The sequence below is a fragment of the Oryctolagus cuniculus genome, chromosome 3 (genome assembly GCF_964237555.1).
Source record: "Oryctolagus cuniculus chromosome 3, mOryCun1.1, whole genome shotgun sequence".
Lineage (NCBI taxonomy): Eukaryota > Metazoa > Chordata > Mammalia > Lagomorpha > Leporidae > Oryctolagus > Oryctolagus cuniculus.
Genome location: NC_091434.1, coordinates 150,386,939 through 150,403,481, shown reverse-complemented (window position 1 = coordinate 150,403,481; position 16,543 = coordinate 150,386,939). Strand labels below are relative to the sequence as shown.

General features: G+C 38.2%; 1 protein-coding gene across 2 annotated transcripts in view; it reads right to left on the bottom strand.

The window, feature by feature from the left end:
• Positions 1–350: 350 nt before the first annotated feature.
• MDFIC (MyoD family inhibitor domain containing) overlaps positions 351–16,543 on the bottom strand; it is a 101,562-nt gene continuing 85,369 nt past the window's right edge. Inside the window, exon 5 of one of the 2 annotated variants that reach the window (XM_008258188.4) lies at positions 351–2,953. In XM_008258188.4, the coding sequence (XP_008256410.2) occupies positions 2,706–2,953 (248 nt within the window). In that variant the 3' untranslated portion in view covers positions 351–2,705. 2 annotated transcript variants of the gene reach the window in all.

Sequence of the window (16,543 nt, the reverse complement as noted above, 5' to 3'; positions counted from 1 at the left end):
CATTTTAGCATACATAAAAATTTACCTCAGTTTTTATAAGTTGAAATATTATTTCAAAGTAAACAAATTAAATCAATTGACAAAAAAGGGTGAAAACTGGTATGTTGATATACTGTAAATTTTTTTAAATTATGCTTTCATATACTTTAATTATGCTTTGTACCATAGTGACTGATATATTTCATAGTTCATTTATGGACATGAGTCATATGATTTACACAAGGAAACCATGAAATCTTCAGAAAAAGATATCATAGGATAAAAAAAACCCTCAGATTGTAAACTACAATCAAATCCCTTCAAATGTAAGTCAATATATCAATTCGATATGAAAGTAGGCAAGAGCACAATAAAGAAGTCATTTGTTTTATTTCAAAATAGTGTATTAGGATAACACAGGTCCAGTTTAAAAATATTTAAGTTCCCACATTTAAAAAGAGATCAAATCTATTAACTGTAAATTATAGCACTTAGTCATGATTTCCATATAAGTCAACAAACCATTTTACTTATAGAAATTCTAAAATATATGGAAACTATATTCACATTTGCCTACTTTTCTTTTTTCTTTAAACTCTACAAAATGATTTATGGAATGACTGCCTGGCATAGACAACAGAGGAAAAATACAATATAAATATGAAAATAAAATTCTGATATCCATTTATGTTCTCTGCTACAGAGAAACGTTATTTCAAATGTGTTAATATTTTCATCACAAATAGTAACAGGATACATTTAAATATCAACCGCTTGGTTGAAAATTTTTGCAGGATAAAAGCTCAAATCTTTAACAATTCCAGATCATTAGGAGACTTTATATGTCTATAAACAGATGATATTCTTACACCCTGATGCATAAGCAAGAGTTGACCTCTGGCATATGTAAATATTCAGATTCTGGTATCTGTGAAATGGGACAAAGGATTCCTTATATTTGATGTACAAATGCAAGGTGCATATGAGGGGAGGAAAAGGAAGACAGCTGTTTATGAGAATTCTATTTAAACTCAACAATTTAAAGGTATACATATGTGTATGTGTGCATGTGTGTCTGTGTGTAAATAGCATGCAAAGGAGGATTCAAGAATTTGCTAACTTTTTTTTCTTTTTGAACCTTTATAGTAATTATATTCACATAACTAGAAACTAGGTTTTATTTCAAAGAAAAGAACCATATTTGACATTCCCATACTTCAGTTTAAAAAACTCTCATAAAATGGATAGTTTTGTTAAAGATTTCTGAAAAATATAATTTTGCTGTTATTAACAATTTGATTTTGGACAGAGGAGCCGAAAATAACCATTAATCGTAAAGGACATTTGTAAAACTTCTCCAAGGAATTACATGAAGTCGAACTGAAGTACAATTTTGGAGTGACTGAACTCAGAAGGAGAGCAAAGAGTATGGAAACTTACTCCCCTTTTCATCTGACCTACACAGTTTCATGTCTCAGTAACTCATAATTAGTCTTGTAATTGACTTTTTAAAAATACTTAAGGATCTTCATAACATGACATATTGGCTTAATCTAACATAAAAGTGCAATCCTGAAATTTGGTCATAGTAGATATCTAGATTCCCAATGCACTGGAAGGAATGGTTTGTATTCATAAAATACAACACTGGCTAAGAAAAACAATCAAGACAAACAACAACCTCTCTCCAACAGACTGAAAGCTCTTCAAATAATAGGAAACATTTTAGGAAAACAAAATTGTAAGACTGAGATTTTAATATAAAATACCTCCTAATTTAAATTTGGCAGAAGTACTCTATTCCTTAAAAAATAAAGATATCTTAATTAGGTATTATCTTTTCATCCAAAATCTTATAATAACATTTCAATCTTGTGTAAGAAAATGAATAACTTGAGACAATTTAAATTTTAATAGTTTAAAAAAAAGGATGTTTTCGTGCAACTAAAAAAAAAAAATGTATGCTGAAGGCATTTTTCTTTTAAATGGATGAGGGCACACACAGTTCAAGCTGTCCACCTAACACTTTGCCCTAAATCTAAAGAACTCATTCAAGAAGCAGATGACTCACACATTTTTTTTTGCAAGAAGTCTCTTCAAATGCCACATCTCCCCTAAAGCCTTCCTGAATATCCTGGCAGCTCTTCTCTGGGTATTCCTAGCGCCCTCGGAGTTCCCTCTCATCACCCTCACTTCAGTGTGCCTTGTGCTGTGGTTCATTCTTTAGGGCGCCTTTCCTCTGCTGAACTGCACACCCCTGTGGACAGCAGAGAAACGACAGCCATTTCTGCAGTGTGTGAGGGAAGCACACACAGTAGGCCTTCGGGTCTGTGGGACAGGTGGGGAAGACAGAGAAGAGAGCCCGGAGAGCAACACTGGGTGCCCAAGTATTGTGTGGGTTTGTTTTTCAAAGTTACTTTAAAACAAAGGATGCTTACTTTTAACCACTACTAGTTAAACATCAAAAATAAACTGTCCAGCTTAAATACCCACTGAGAAATAATATACAGGGAGCAAAGAAGTAGTTAAAAGAAGTAGTTAGGAACTTTCACATATTAAACCACATAGATTTGGTGAGAGAACAGGCTTTCAGAGACTACTTAAAATAATGAGTTAACAGTGCAAATACTGGGTTGCTGCATGAAAGTCTTACCATGTGTCTCTCTTCCCCCTTACAAGAAAGTTTAAAATGTTCTCCAGTTTTAACACAAACAAAAGATAAATATTTACGAAGGAAAACAAATTCCACAGCATTCCATACAGATTTCCAAACAGTCTGATGATTCACAACAGGCATCCATGATGCCACAATCCATGTCGCAAGGGCAGTTACAGTCATCCCCCATTTCGTCCCCACAGCAGCAGCAGCAGGCTTCCGAGGTGCAGATGCCACACGAGGCTTGTCCAAGGACAATATTGCAGAGGGTCAGGAATTCACAGAACAAGCACGCCAGGATACAGTGGACACAACAATCTTTGTTTTCAGTCGTGAGGACACCACATAGTGAGAAAAAAAAGGAACACAAAATATACGGCATCAGCAGACTGAATAAGAACTTATCAAGTAAACAACACACAGCCCCCAGGACATTCATCCCTAAAAGATTTTTGTGGGCTGAATGCTCAAAAAATTATAGATGAGAGATCTTCAGAAGGAAATACTACATTCAAAAAATATTATAGGTGTGTGTACTTGTCCACGTGTCTTAAGATTATCATTCTAATAACACCATTCATTGTGCGGTCCATCCACGTCTGATTTTTTTTAACCAGCCTCCTCTATATGCTATTCCTCTTTATCACACTAGGATAAAACAATCCCATAATGTTTTTAACACCTTTGAGAAACAGAAATTTCCTTCAATTGCTCCACATACATGTTCCAAAGTTAAAAAGAATAAGGCATAAATAAGAAATGATTGGTATATTATTGAATACTTAATTCATTAAACTAGAATCCACATGTTTGACTCTCAAATTGACTTATTTTCATATTTTCAATTTTTTTTATTTCACAAGAATTTAAACAAAAGTAATGAGACACATTGTTTCTGGAAAAGTTCTTCTTATTTCCAACAAAGGAATGTGCACCTTAGCCAACAGGAATAAGAACAGAGTAACAGTGGTTTCCCACTTCCTTTGGTGGCAAAATACCTTATATCTCTGTTATTTCCTGAGACACAATTAATGATGCCTCTCTAAACAAACTTTATTAGCTGATTAAAAAAGAGGAATTAAGCAAATTATAATTTAATAAGCTTTGTGTACATATTCTGCAGTTCTTTCTTTTGGAATTCTTGAGCAAATAGGAGGAGAAATTAAAGGAAATTTATATTTCTGAAAGAATAAAAGCATTTAAGACCTCTGTTTATGAAATTTGTCCAGTATTAAAAATGTTTGTGCATTTTTACTGGAAGTATAGAGACCTTCAAAATGTTTATGGAAAATACGTATTAGCAGAAAACCATGCTTAGATTTCAAAAGTTTTTGCACCAAAATAAACTTCATTTAATTCCATTTTCTTTGAATATTTTTATCCCCATTTTTCTGGTTTACTTTACAGGATGGCTTTCCTTTTTGTGTATGTTGTATGATATATATTTTAATAAGGGATTTCATATCCTGCAACAGCAGCAACACATAACAACCCCACCCTCATTTTATTGTCACATGTTCTTTGCATTTCTATATTTGGCACTAAAATTGAAAGCCTTGGATGGAATTTCAACAAACTGAGAAAACCACAGATGAAGGGGAAATAATCAGCTTGCTTGGGAGACTGCTATAATAGACAAGAATACTCCTCTCTATATAAAACCATATAACTCTACATGTAGATATGAATTGACAGCATCCCAAAACAAGCAATCACCAAAGTATCTATCTGGGTGCTCTCTCAACTCTGCAGGCCTATCCCTAACCACCTGAGCATAAACTCCCAATTCACCCAACATCCCCTTTTCCCTGCCGTCTCTACCTCTGTAGAGAATTCAGTGGGTGAAAAGAAGCAGTGGGGAAATACAAAGTCATTCTCTACATGCCAGATGACAAAAAGGGGAGAGGGTCAAACAAGAACTCAAATGGGAAACTCCAGAGTTGTTTGTAGATTTAAAGCCTAAAAGAATAGATCAGTCTTTCATGCTTGTCAGTGCCAAGTCCATTCTTATATATGATCATCCATGGGGCAAATGGAAAAAGTTCATTTAGATGTTAAAGTCTCCAAGCCTCCTAATCTTCCCCTAATGTTTATTTTCTTGTAGCATCCAATAATTTCAGGACAAATCAATCTATGAGTATACAATGAACTTGAAAAGTTCTAGGTTTTTTTTTGATTTATTTATTTATTTGAAAGTCAGAGTTACACAGAAAGAGGAGAGGCAGAGAGAGAGAGACAGAGAGAGGTCTTCCATCTGATGGTTCACTCCCCAGATAGCCGCAACGGCTGGAGCTGTGCTGATCCAAAGCCAGGAGCCAGGAGCTTCTTCCAGGTCTCCCATGCGGTGCAGGAGCCAAGGACTTGGGCCATCTTCTACTGCTTTCCCAGACCACAGCAGAGAGCTGGTTGGAAAGAGGAGCAGCCAGGACTAGAACCAGCGCCCATACGGGATGCTGGTGCTTCAGGCCAGGGCTTTAACCCACTGAGCCACAGCGACAGCCCCTGTTCTGGGTTTCTACAGAGTGCCATGGTTCCCTTCTGTCTATGTTCTTTCTAGAAACTTTCATCCTAATATTTGTTTTATATATCTCTGTTTAGTTGGGCTCTTCCAGGATTAAACTATCATCATAATTTGTAAAATACTTGAAATGTTATAATCCATTTTATTATTATTAGGAAAACAGTGTTTAACTGGCAACAAGTCGCTTATTCACTGGACTATCAAACAAATCCTATGTTAACTAATTATAAAATAGTTCATCAAGAATTTCACTTTTTTTTTTTTTTTTTGACAGGTAGAGTTATAGACAGAGACACAGAGAGAGAGACAGAGAGAAAGGTCTTCCTTCCGTTGTTTCACTCCCCATATGGTCGCTATGGCCAGAGCTGTGCCGATCCGAAGCCAGGAGCCAGGTGCTTCTTCCTGGTCTGCCATGCGGGTACAGGGGCCCAAGCACTTGGGTCATCCTCCACTGCCCTCCTGGGCCACAGCAGAGAGCTGGACTGGAAGAAGAGCAACCGGGACTAGAACCCGGCACCCATATGGGATGCTGGCGCTGTAGGTAGAGGATTAAACAAGTGAGCCCCGGTGCCAGCCCCAAGAATTTCACTTTCTATGATTGCACTGTGGCATGTCTTTAATTTCAAGACAGAGAAGGAATTTACAAAGGCCTACTGGACACTGGGTAACTTTTAACTGAATTTCTTAAAACCCTCAGAATGGCCACTGAGCATGTCAATTCTTCACATACAAACTATAGAAATACATTTTACATAGACGTATATATGAGAGAACTTCAAAAAGTTTGTGGAAAAAATTAAACGATAGGTTTATTTTTGGTAAAAAAAAGTTTTGAAACTCATGCATATCTTTTTTTCATAATATGCATTTTCCATGAACCTTTTGAAGACTCCTTGTATGCATAGATTTCAAAAATTTTTGCACCAAAATAACGTTTTAATTACATTTTCAACAAACTTTTTGAAGTACCCTTTATGTAATGGGTTTATCAATTTTAAAGGGAAAGCATGTTTGTCACACTCAGCCTTAGAAATGGAGAGCTCTAATTTTTTTTTAAGCTAGCTTTTCCAAGTATATACTCCTATCTCGAGAGATACTGTTTTGAATACTGAGTGAACTTTTCGCTTGTTTTTCATTGGATTCTATAGTAACGGTGTATGTCTAAATATCCCTACATCTAAAGAATGGAAACTGGACTGTGTGAATTCATGTGTAAGTAGCAGTTCTTGTTCAACATAATGTATTTCAGATTCACTCATGTCAGTTAATAGATGTGTAGTTCACTCATATTCCAGGTGTTTGGATTCTTTTGAATTAATATACCACAACTGACTTGTTCATTCCATTATTTATGGGCATTTTTCATGTTTTCAGCATTTCTCCTCTTCTAAATATTTATATTTCAAACACTTTTTGGAAAGTCACCTAGTATACACATGTCAAATATGTAGTAGAACTGCTGCAATGCAGGATTGCCAATGTTATTATTTATTTGGTAATATCTATGCATTCCCAAAAGGATTGTTCCAAAATTTACTCCCGCTAACCAAACACATTGAACTTCAATTTACTCCATATTCTCACCAAGCTTTGAAATGGATGCACTTTAATATTTATGCCAGTTAGCTGTGTGTGAAATGACATCCTATGATGATTTCATTTTGCCTTTCCTGTTTACCAATGACCCTGGATATCTTTTTACATTGGCCATCCATGTTTTCCTCTTCTTTAAAATATGTGTTCAGGGGCGGGCGCTGTGGCACAGTGGGTTAAAGCCTTGGCTGCTCCTCTTCCTATCCAGATCTCTGCTATGGTCTAGGATACCAGTGGAGGTTGGCCCCCAAGTCCTTGGGCCCTTGCACCCACTTGGGAGACCCAGAAGACGCTCCTGGCTCTTGGCTTTGGATCAGTGCAGCTCCAGCCATTGCAGCTATCTGGGGAGTGAACCAGTGGATGGACGACCTCTCTCTCTGTCTCTACCTTTCTCTGTAACTCTGTCTTTCAAATAAATAAAATAAATCTTTAAAAAAAATAAAATAAAAATAAAATATGTATTCAGAGGGCCGGTACTGTGGTGCAGTGGGTTAAAGCCCCAGCCTGCAGTTTCTGCATCCCATATGGGCGTTGGTTCCAGTACCATCTGCTCCTCTTCCAATACAGCTCTCTGTATGGCCTGGGAAAGCAGTAGAAGATGGTCCAAGTCCTTGGGCCCCTGCACCTGCATGGGAGACCTGGATGAAGCTCCTGGCTCCTGGCTCTGCTCCAGAGCTCTGTTCTGGCTGCTGCAGTCATTTGGGGAGTGAACCAGCACATGGAAAACCTCTTTCTCTTCTCTGGCTCTACCTAGCTCTGTAACTCTGTTTTTCAAAAAAATAAAATAAATCTTTTATAAAAAAATATGTGTTCACAGAGTTTACCACAAGGTGTATTTCACTCTCATGCAGTTTTTCTATTGAGTTTGTTCTTTTTCTTGTTGATTTTCAGAAGTTTTTCATACATTCAAGATAGCAGTCCTTTGTCAAATATGATTTCCTCTCTAAGTATGTAATTCTCTTTAGTTAAAATAACAGCAGGGGACAAGTTCATCTTTAAACCTTGAGAGTTTGGGGTGATGAAGGAATACACATCAATTCTTGTAGTTAGCTGACGATATGGAATTACCTTGCTAAAGAAGTTAAGAGGCAGATGGACAGATTTCACAAATTAATCAGTGAGAAGAGGAGGCACTGACATGGTTTGGTGGCAGAAAGAAACAAAATGTTTTAGTGTCTGATTCAAACCAAGGGAGTCCAGTCATGCTTACATGCAGAAAGTGGGTAGAAACCAATAAGCAAAGTGACATTCCTAACTAAACAATTCATGCTACTCATCGGGTATATTCATCTGAGAATTCACGTCTTCCAGATCTCTGACTACAAAGACAGATGTCAACAGAAATTAAAAGCCCTAAGCCAAGAAATGAATCTGTCTAAATTTCTACTTCAAGCCAGTGAGATCTACAAATTAATTTAAGTCTGCTAAAATGTCATTTTACTTTTAGTAGACAAAGAAAGTGATTTTAGAAAATGCTGTTGGCTCCAAGTTAATCTAACACTTTTTTTGAATCTACCTCCTATAACATAAACTGATCATTATAACTAACACAGTTGCTTTACATAGAATGGGCCATCTAGTATCAATGCAGAAAGCATATTTATTTCATGTTTTCAAAATTAAGAAATATGTTAACTTAAGAGAAGAGATGTTTTCATGACTCTATAACAATTATAAACCTAACTTTTCACTAAATTCTGTTTTAAAGTCTATAGATATTGATCCACTTAATTCCAATAACATTCCTAAGAAGTAGTGAGTACTGGTTTTATCCTCAATTTACCAAGGCAGAGACTGATTTATTTTTAATTTTGTTTTTTAAAAGGCAGAGAGAGAAAGACACACATAGATGGAGTGGGGGGAGAGAAAGAGAGAGAATCTTCCATCAGCTGGTTCATTCCTGAAATGCCCATAACACCTTAGCTAGGGCAGACTGAAGCCAGGAGCCATGAACTTCATCTGAGTCTCCCACACGGTTGGCAGGGATGCAAGTAGTTGAAGCATCATATGCTGCTTCTTAGGGTATCCATTAACAGTCCCCAAAAATTATATATCATGTGTTTCTCTGATTTGTGGTAACTAATATGTAGAATACAAAAAACTAATGTATATGAGTGAAATTGACATTTTGAGATTTGACTGCTGTTGATAGCCCTTGTATATATTCTTGAGAAACAGTGGTTTTTCTACTTAATACTGTTGAATTCCTTATTTGGTGAAAGGTTAAGCTTGTGATTACAATGAAAATTGAAAGTATGTCATTGTAAAAATTAAATGCAAATAAGAAAAGGAGGTGGAAGGATGGGAATGAGGGAGGGAGGGGGGATCTGGTGGGAAGCATTATGCTCTTAAAACTGTATATATGAAATAAAAAACCATGTTATTGCAAAAACTAAAGAAAAAAGAAAGGGAAGGAGGAGTCAGGAAGGGAGGAAAGGAGGCAAGTACAGTTATCTTCTTAAAATTGTATCTGTGCAATAAATGAAATTTTTATCTTTATACTAATAAACATTTAAAAATAAAATAAGTTGTACCAAGTTTTTAAAAAAGTATCCTATAGAATTAAGCAACAGCAGCAGCAGCAGCAGCAGTGGGACTCAGTTCCAGGTGCTCTGATATGGGATGCAAGCATCCCAAGCAGTAACGAGCTCATAGCACCACAATGTGCACATCATTATCTACTTGTTTTTAGTTCTCATTCATGTTCATTTTCCTTTCTATGGATTATTCTGACCTTAGAGTTTAATGAAGAGTTCACAGTAAACGCTAACACTAAATAAGTAACAACAGGGTCATCACTGAGTTGGAGAACTATTAAATCACTGGCCACATTACTGAAATAGGCAGCAGAGGGTTGGCAACCTGGAAGCAGATGATGTTTCAGCCTAAAGAAGTACCTTAGCAAATCTGAAACATAAAAATGAAGGGCCACAGTTGTATATACCAAAGCAATGTGGACAATTCATAGGAATACTAGTGGAAACGTTAATGGTAGACACCCCAAAGGCTAAGCTATCTATGTAAATATTAAAACTTATAAAAACAATCATTGTTTTAAAACACAGACCCTACATATTTTACTAGGAAACCACATACTCAGAAAAACCTAATCTATTAACAGGCACCCAAAGAAGCCACAAACCAAAATGCATCTTAAAGATGACAGAGCTATTAAACACAGTATATCCATAGAAATACACCCATTTTATGTGATTTATATGTAGTAACAGATCTAGAAATGGCAACAACAAGAAATGGATCCCTAAGTTACATCAAATCAATGAAATTATCTGGTTTCTATTCTTACCACATGTTTTATCTTTTTTCAAGTTGTATTCTTTAAAGAGGAGCTCAACTGATGAAAAGGGTACAATAAACTATGAAGTAATTGCAATGGTTCCTGCCCCACACTGCCAAGGGGCACTGAGGGTCACAAAAGACAGGAAAACTGAAGCAGAAAGAGACTGCAAGAGTGATCCAATCCAAGAAGACTGTAGTAGAGAAACAAACTTTCAGAAAGACAGGTTCTCTGTATCCATGTGGTTCACCGTCAGAAATAATTCTTTCTCCTCCTGTTCTTGAGGTTTTCAGTTTTTATGATTTTATTCAGTCATTATTTGCAGTTTTTGCCAAAAGTGTTTAACCTTTGAGAAGCCAACTGGGTTCCAGGAAGGAAGCCTATCCTGTCTTAAACTGGGCCAAGCCAGAATTGCACAATTCGGAATACTGAGAGGAGAACTCAGCACAAGACTGACAGCTACTGTAAATTGAGGAAAACAAAGAAACACCCTGGCAGCCAAGTAGTTATAAAGAAAGCATGAAAGAAAGTTTCTAGCACAGCACTGGATCTGAAAAGCAAACCACAGCTAAAAACACTGTCATGAGTGACTGTGGACACAACTTCAGTCTCTGAGTCCTGGGAGAGGTTATCCATGTGACGTCCCTGCAGCTGGCACACCTGGAGAGCTCAGGTAACAACGGAAACTGACCTCGCAGTCTCACAGATACTGGCCGAAAATGTCTGTGACCCATCCAAGGAGCTTTGCTTTGCTTAAAATGAGACTGAAGTTTTGTTTCCATAGATGTCAGTTTATAATAAATTACCCCAAATTGATTTACCCAATCAGTATGTGAGCAAAAATCACTAGGAAATTGGAGGAGAGTAGCTTGTGACAGCAAAGGGAAACCTGAATAACAGCCACCAAGAAACTATTTGCACAATAAACTCAGCTCTGCTCTAAACAACTCTTTTATGTTTCTTTCGTTTCCACCCTTTAAGATGTGGTATGACAGGTGCTCTGAATTTCTTGGAACAAAGATACCAAGCAGCTGAACTGGAACACAGACAGGCACACGGCCCAGCAAATTCTGAGAACCATCAGCTTTTTTCTTTCTTTTTTTTTTTTTTTTTTTTGAGTGAATACAGATTGTATGTATCTTATCTTAACTAATCTATAATAAAGCTTCCTATGACTTAAAATGCTTGAAAATACTTTCTTAATCAGGTCCCTGTCAATGTAAACTATATTCTGAGAAGAAGGTTCTTTAGAATCTGAAAGACTAACAATATGCCAAAAAGCAGCTGCAGATTGGAACATGAGCAATCACTGTTATGTGGAATTAGCAATTTAGGAAACTGCTTTGAGATCAAACCTGACTCTGTAGCTTCACCAGCAAAGCTCCAGGGCACTCACAGTTGTTCCCTGTCCTTTAGCTGCTAAGATTCACATCTGCCCAGTGGTGGGATGATACCCGTTGTGCAGGGCCCAGCTGGGTGGAGGCATTCCTCTTCCCAGATACTGCTTTCCTGTGACTGTGGTTTCTCAATACAGAGTCCAAAAGCAGCCTGGAAGTGGGCTTTGGTTATCTTGAATCACAGCCGAGAAGGCTGAGTATCCAGCCTCTGTGAAAATCCAGCTGTGAGGGCCAGGACACAGTCTTCTCCAGGGAGTTCTGCTCCTCAAGTGTGTGTGGGGCTGGGAAATATTTACTCATTCTGCACGGTAGCTCAGCTCCAAGTAGCTCCATGCCTCCAAGACAGAGGACGCACAGCGTTTCTGGCCGACAGCCTTAGACTGACCTGCTGCCTGAATAAACTGGCCTGCAGTGTGCCTCCTACACAGAACCCTCTGGCTGACGGCTGTCCCAAGTGGCCAAGTGTCTTAGCCAGAATAGAGTCAACATTTTCCTAATGGGGAAGAAAGTGAGATAGGTCAGGAGGTGAAAAGAAGGCTGGAGAAGAGCCACATTTCCACTGCAGCACAAAGAAGACCACGCTCTGGGAAAGTGAACAATAATCTTTACTGTTATCTATCCTCTCAATGAACTCAAACCATCTCTGAAAGAAACAGCACTGTCGTCCCACTCGCCATGAAGGGACTTCCCATTGACCTTCCCACCACACATCAAACTCCTGGAATCCATCCATCCCTGGCCTATGGGTGGTAAATTCGATTTTTAAACTACATCAAGAGGATGGCATGGAGTTTTTGCTTCTCTTACTCATTTATCCTTTTACCTGACCTGTGACTGTTCCATTAAATATTCCAAACTCTCAGAAGAGAACTGATCCTGAATCATTGGTCGTGACTTAACTGAAGCAGTGGTGTAGATAGTTCTTTTAAAAGTTGCATTTTACAAAGTCTAGAAGATAGCACAGGCATCAGAATACTTTTTGCCTCCCAAAAGCTTAACCCAGAAAACTGAAGCTGAGGAATCATGTAGTTATCTGAGGGGTTTTCTTAAACCGTATGTGTAGCTCTTTCCCCATCTTGAAAGATGGCAGATGCGAAAGCTGAGTAGCCAAATACTAACAGGAAGTCCTTATCCACTAAATACAGACTGAAAAGAAAACAAAGAATATCCTTGCTACTGTCACATTTGGTGTTGACAAGAATGCTGTGACCTGGGTGGCTAGGATTTGTGAAATACCCAGACATGATCCAACTAAATGCCCTTTGAAAGCTGATGAGACACAACACCAAACCCTGAGTATAAGGAACTGAGGGCCAGCATCAGCTCCAAAGCATTTCCATCATCCCCGGTGGGTATCACAGAGGAAGGACTTGACTTTCCTGATGCAGATGAGCAGTGGCTTCCTGCCTGGGACTGAACTTCTTTGCCTCCCTCTGTTGAGTTTCTCTGCACAGAACACACCAGGAATGTGCCATCATCATCTCCACAGAAAGTGAGATCAATAGCATGAACACCCCAGAACATCTGATGCTCACTATACCTAGAAGCACCTGTAGAGGCCCAGATACCAGGAAGGTGTGATCTTCAACACAGAAAGGGGAGTATGCATTTACGTAGGAGCCCAACATTAACTGGAGAGCTGTGGGCTTGCAAAGTTCCCCCAAAATCAAAGTTTTCCTCAGCCCCAGTTCTACCTGCAATCCTTTCTTGTTCTAACAAATGGAATTTAGCCTCACAAATTGGTGTTCTAAATTTCTTACCAAGAACTCAATTAAATAATTGGTATACTATAAAAATTGATACATAAAATTGGTATTTGGGCAGACAGAAGGGAACCAAAGACAAAAAAATTATATTCATTTTACAACACTAATTTTTTTAAAAAATTTATTTGTGAGGCAGAGAGACAGGAGACACACAGACACAGAGAGAGAAATAGAGAGAGAAAGAATGAGAGAATGAGATTGCATCCCTGCTTCACCCACCAATTGTTTAAAGAAGCTGAGGATGAGCCTGGGATAAAGTCAGAAGCCCAGGAATTCTACCTGGGACTCCTATGTGGGTGGTGGGAAGCCAATTACTTGCGCCATCACTGCTACTTCCCAGGGTCAGCATAAGCAGTTAGATGGAGTCAGAAGCCAGAGCTAGGGAGGGAACTCAGGAACTTTGATATGGGATGAAGGTGTCTTAATGCGCATCTCAATAGCTAGGCAAAAAGCTCACTCCCTCTACAACATTTTGAGATCACAAATGTGATACTGTGAATAATAATAATATTATAATAATATTACTTCCCTCATAGTTATGATGATGATGGAAAGAGTTAATGTTGTATCAAGGACTTCATATGCAAGTACTTAATATTATTATGGTGATAGTAATGATGATGGTGGCACAATATTTATTTTACATCCAACTAAGTTCCATTCACCCTCATCATGACACTGACTTGGCATCATTCTCTTTTAATCTAGGGAGATTTGTGAAAAGCTCTGTTCATATGGCTCTAACACTTCAACACAAATTAAAAAAAAAACAAGGAGGCAATTCTAAGAAACAGATTTTATAAAGACTGGAGCAGAAATCTGCAGGAAAGAATCTGTAATCTTATTTTTGGCTACAGCAGAAGACTCAAAAATGATAATCTATTTTTTCCATATTGAATTCTTATCAATTTTTTTCTCCAGAAGCTAGAAAGCAAAAATACAGCAAGACTATACTTTACTTGAACCTACTCAGAGCTGACTCTTAAGTTGGCCAGTGAAATATCTCTAATGCAAGAAGTTGATAATAATAAGGCTTAATAGAATTTTTGGATAATGAAATCAATTTTAGCTTTTTGTTAAGGACATAGATTTATTTGAAGGAGATAGTGACACACAGATCCACAACAAGAAAGAAGGGTGGGGGGAGAGATCGGGAAGGGAAGAGGTACCTTCCATCCACTGGTTCACTCCCCTAGATGGCTGCCATGGCCAGGGCTGGTCCAAGCCAAAGAAAGGAAACTGGAGCCCCATCTAGGTCTCTCATGTAAATGGGAGATGTATCAGAAGCAGAATAGCCAAGACTCAAACTGGCTGTCCTAATAGGATGTTGGAATTGTAGCAGCTTGACTCACTGTGCCACAATGCTGGCCCCTGCTATAGCTCTTAAAAGCTTTGTCCTAGAAAAAAATCAATGTTAAACAGTCTACTCAAATTGGTAACAATAACATTTATGGTTAGGGCAAAATACATGAAAATAAATTCTCTAGTGCTAATGAAAGTGTGCAAAATTTCTGTGAAATGCCTGACTTAATATTTTCTCTAATTTTGTTTTCCTAACTGTGTTTTTTACACAATTCACATTTTGACCTCACCTCTTATTTGTCCTTTATTTAAACACTGTGCAAAGTATGTTATGAAAACAGATCAGTATGTTATGAAAAAAATATATAATGTACCTAACTGAGTGATTCTGCAAAATGTTACAGTGGTGGTGACGATAATGAGTGAAATTTCACCCTGGCCATGGCTGATGATAGTCACAGACATTAGCATGTTGCAGAGACCCATGGAGCTGACCACATCACCTTGACAGTTCATGGCAGCTCGTGGGAGTACACAATCACAGGAACAGGAGCTGACAGAATCTGCACTGAGGCCTACAATACTCGCAGTACTGGGATCATTCACAATTCTCCAGGCACTCGACCAACCACAGCTCAACAACAGTCCAAACAGCACCTTTGTAATCCAAAGGACTGAGCGGTTCCCACGGATGAATGTTCTTGCAAGCCCCAAGGAGGCAGGGGCAGCATGCCCAGCTGGAGGAACAAGCCTCACACAGGAAGAGGAGCCTCACCCAGAGAAGGCCCGTGAAGAGATCCTCAGCCCCAACCAAAGAGGCACAGCAGTCCAACAGACACACCAGGAAAGATGAAGAGGAACAAGCAGAGTGAAAAGTGACAGTGAAATGCAGCACCAAAGCATGTTTCAAAGCAGTGCACAGGAGGTAAATCCTATTATTTATGGAATTAATTTGTGAATTAATGCTGGCATTGTTACTCTTTACACACACACACACACACACACACACATCCCTTTACCCGTGTCATCTATTAATAGCATTTGATTTTTTTAAGGCACTATCACAAGGCTCAAATGAACAGGACAGCATGATATTGAAATTATAAGTTATAAATACCTCTACCTTAATTTAGTGTGCAGATAACTTTGGAGCCAAGAAAATCTATGACTGTGTTGTTTGCAAGTACACTGAAACTGACAAAAGCAGATAAACCTGCCTTTCTCACACAATGAAAATGGCTTACTTATTCTTATTAAACTGTGCAAAAGAGATAAAAATAAAAGCCCTCTGACTGAGCTGACTCCCAATCCCTTTACTTCCTCCAACCCCAACTCCACCTCCAGCTGAGTTCATCCTGAGTCACAGCTCATTATATACCATTTGGACAGACAAACTCCTGAGCTACAAAAAGAAATGCTGTAAGTGTCTGTGGTTGCCACCTGTTTGTATGTTTGTTTTAAATTAGGTGATTAGCAACAGGGAAATAACATACTTGGGGCACAGAAACAAAGGTGCTTCAGTTAACGATCACTCTTCCAACTTCATGAGTGTCCTAGATAGCCAATGATTACCCTATTCAGGAGGGCTGTGTTACTGGAAAATTAAAACTGGCTTCCTAGTCTTGGCTCTGTCAATTATTGGCTGAGTAATCTTGAACAAGTCATTTCAATGGATGTCCATATGCACACAGAAAAGGGAAAAATGATCTCTAAGTTCTTTCCAAGAAATAACATTCTAAGATGATATAATCTACTATTATCTATAACCAGTAGATTTTTAATGTCTAGTTCAGGGTCTTTTCTTGGCCTCCGATAGGGCCATTACTGAACTTAATGCAACATTCAAAGCACTATGGAAAGAATGAAAGCTGAATACAAACTGACTGTAAGTTGGCTAAGCCCCAGGAGCACTTGGCTCTACTGTGCAGGAACCAAAAAGAAACAGGCCCAGACAGCCTCACTGCAAAGACTAAACAGGGGCCCAGAAAGAAGGCTTTGTATAAGCAATGGGCAATGATCAAAGTACAAACT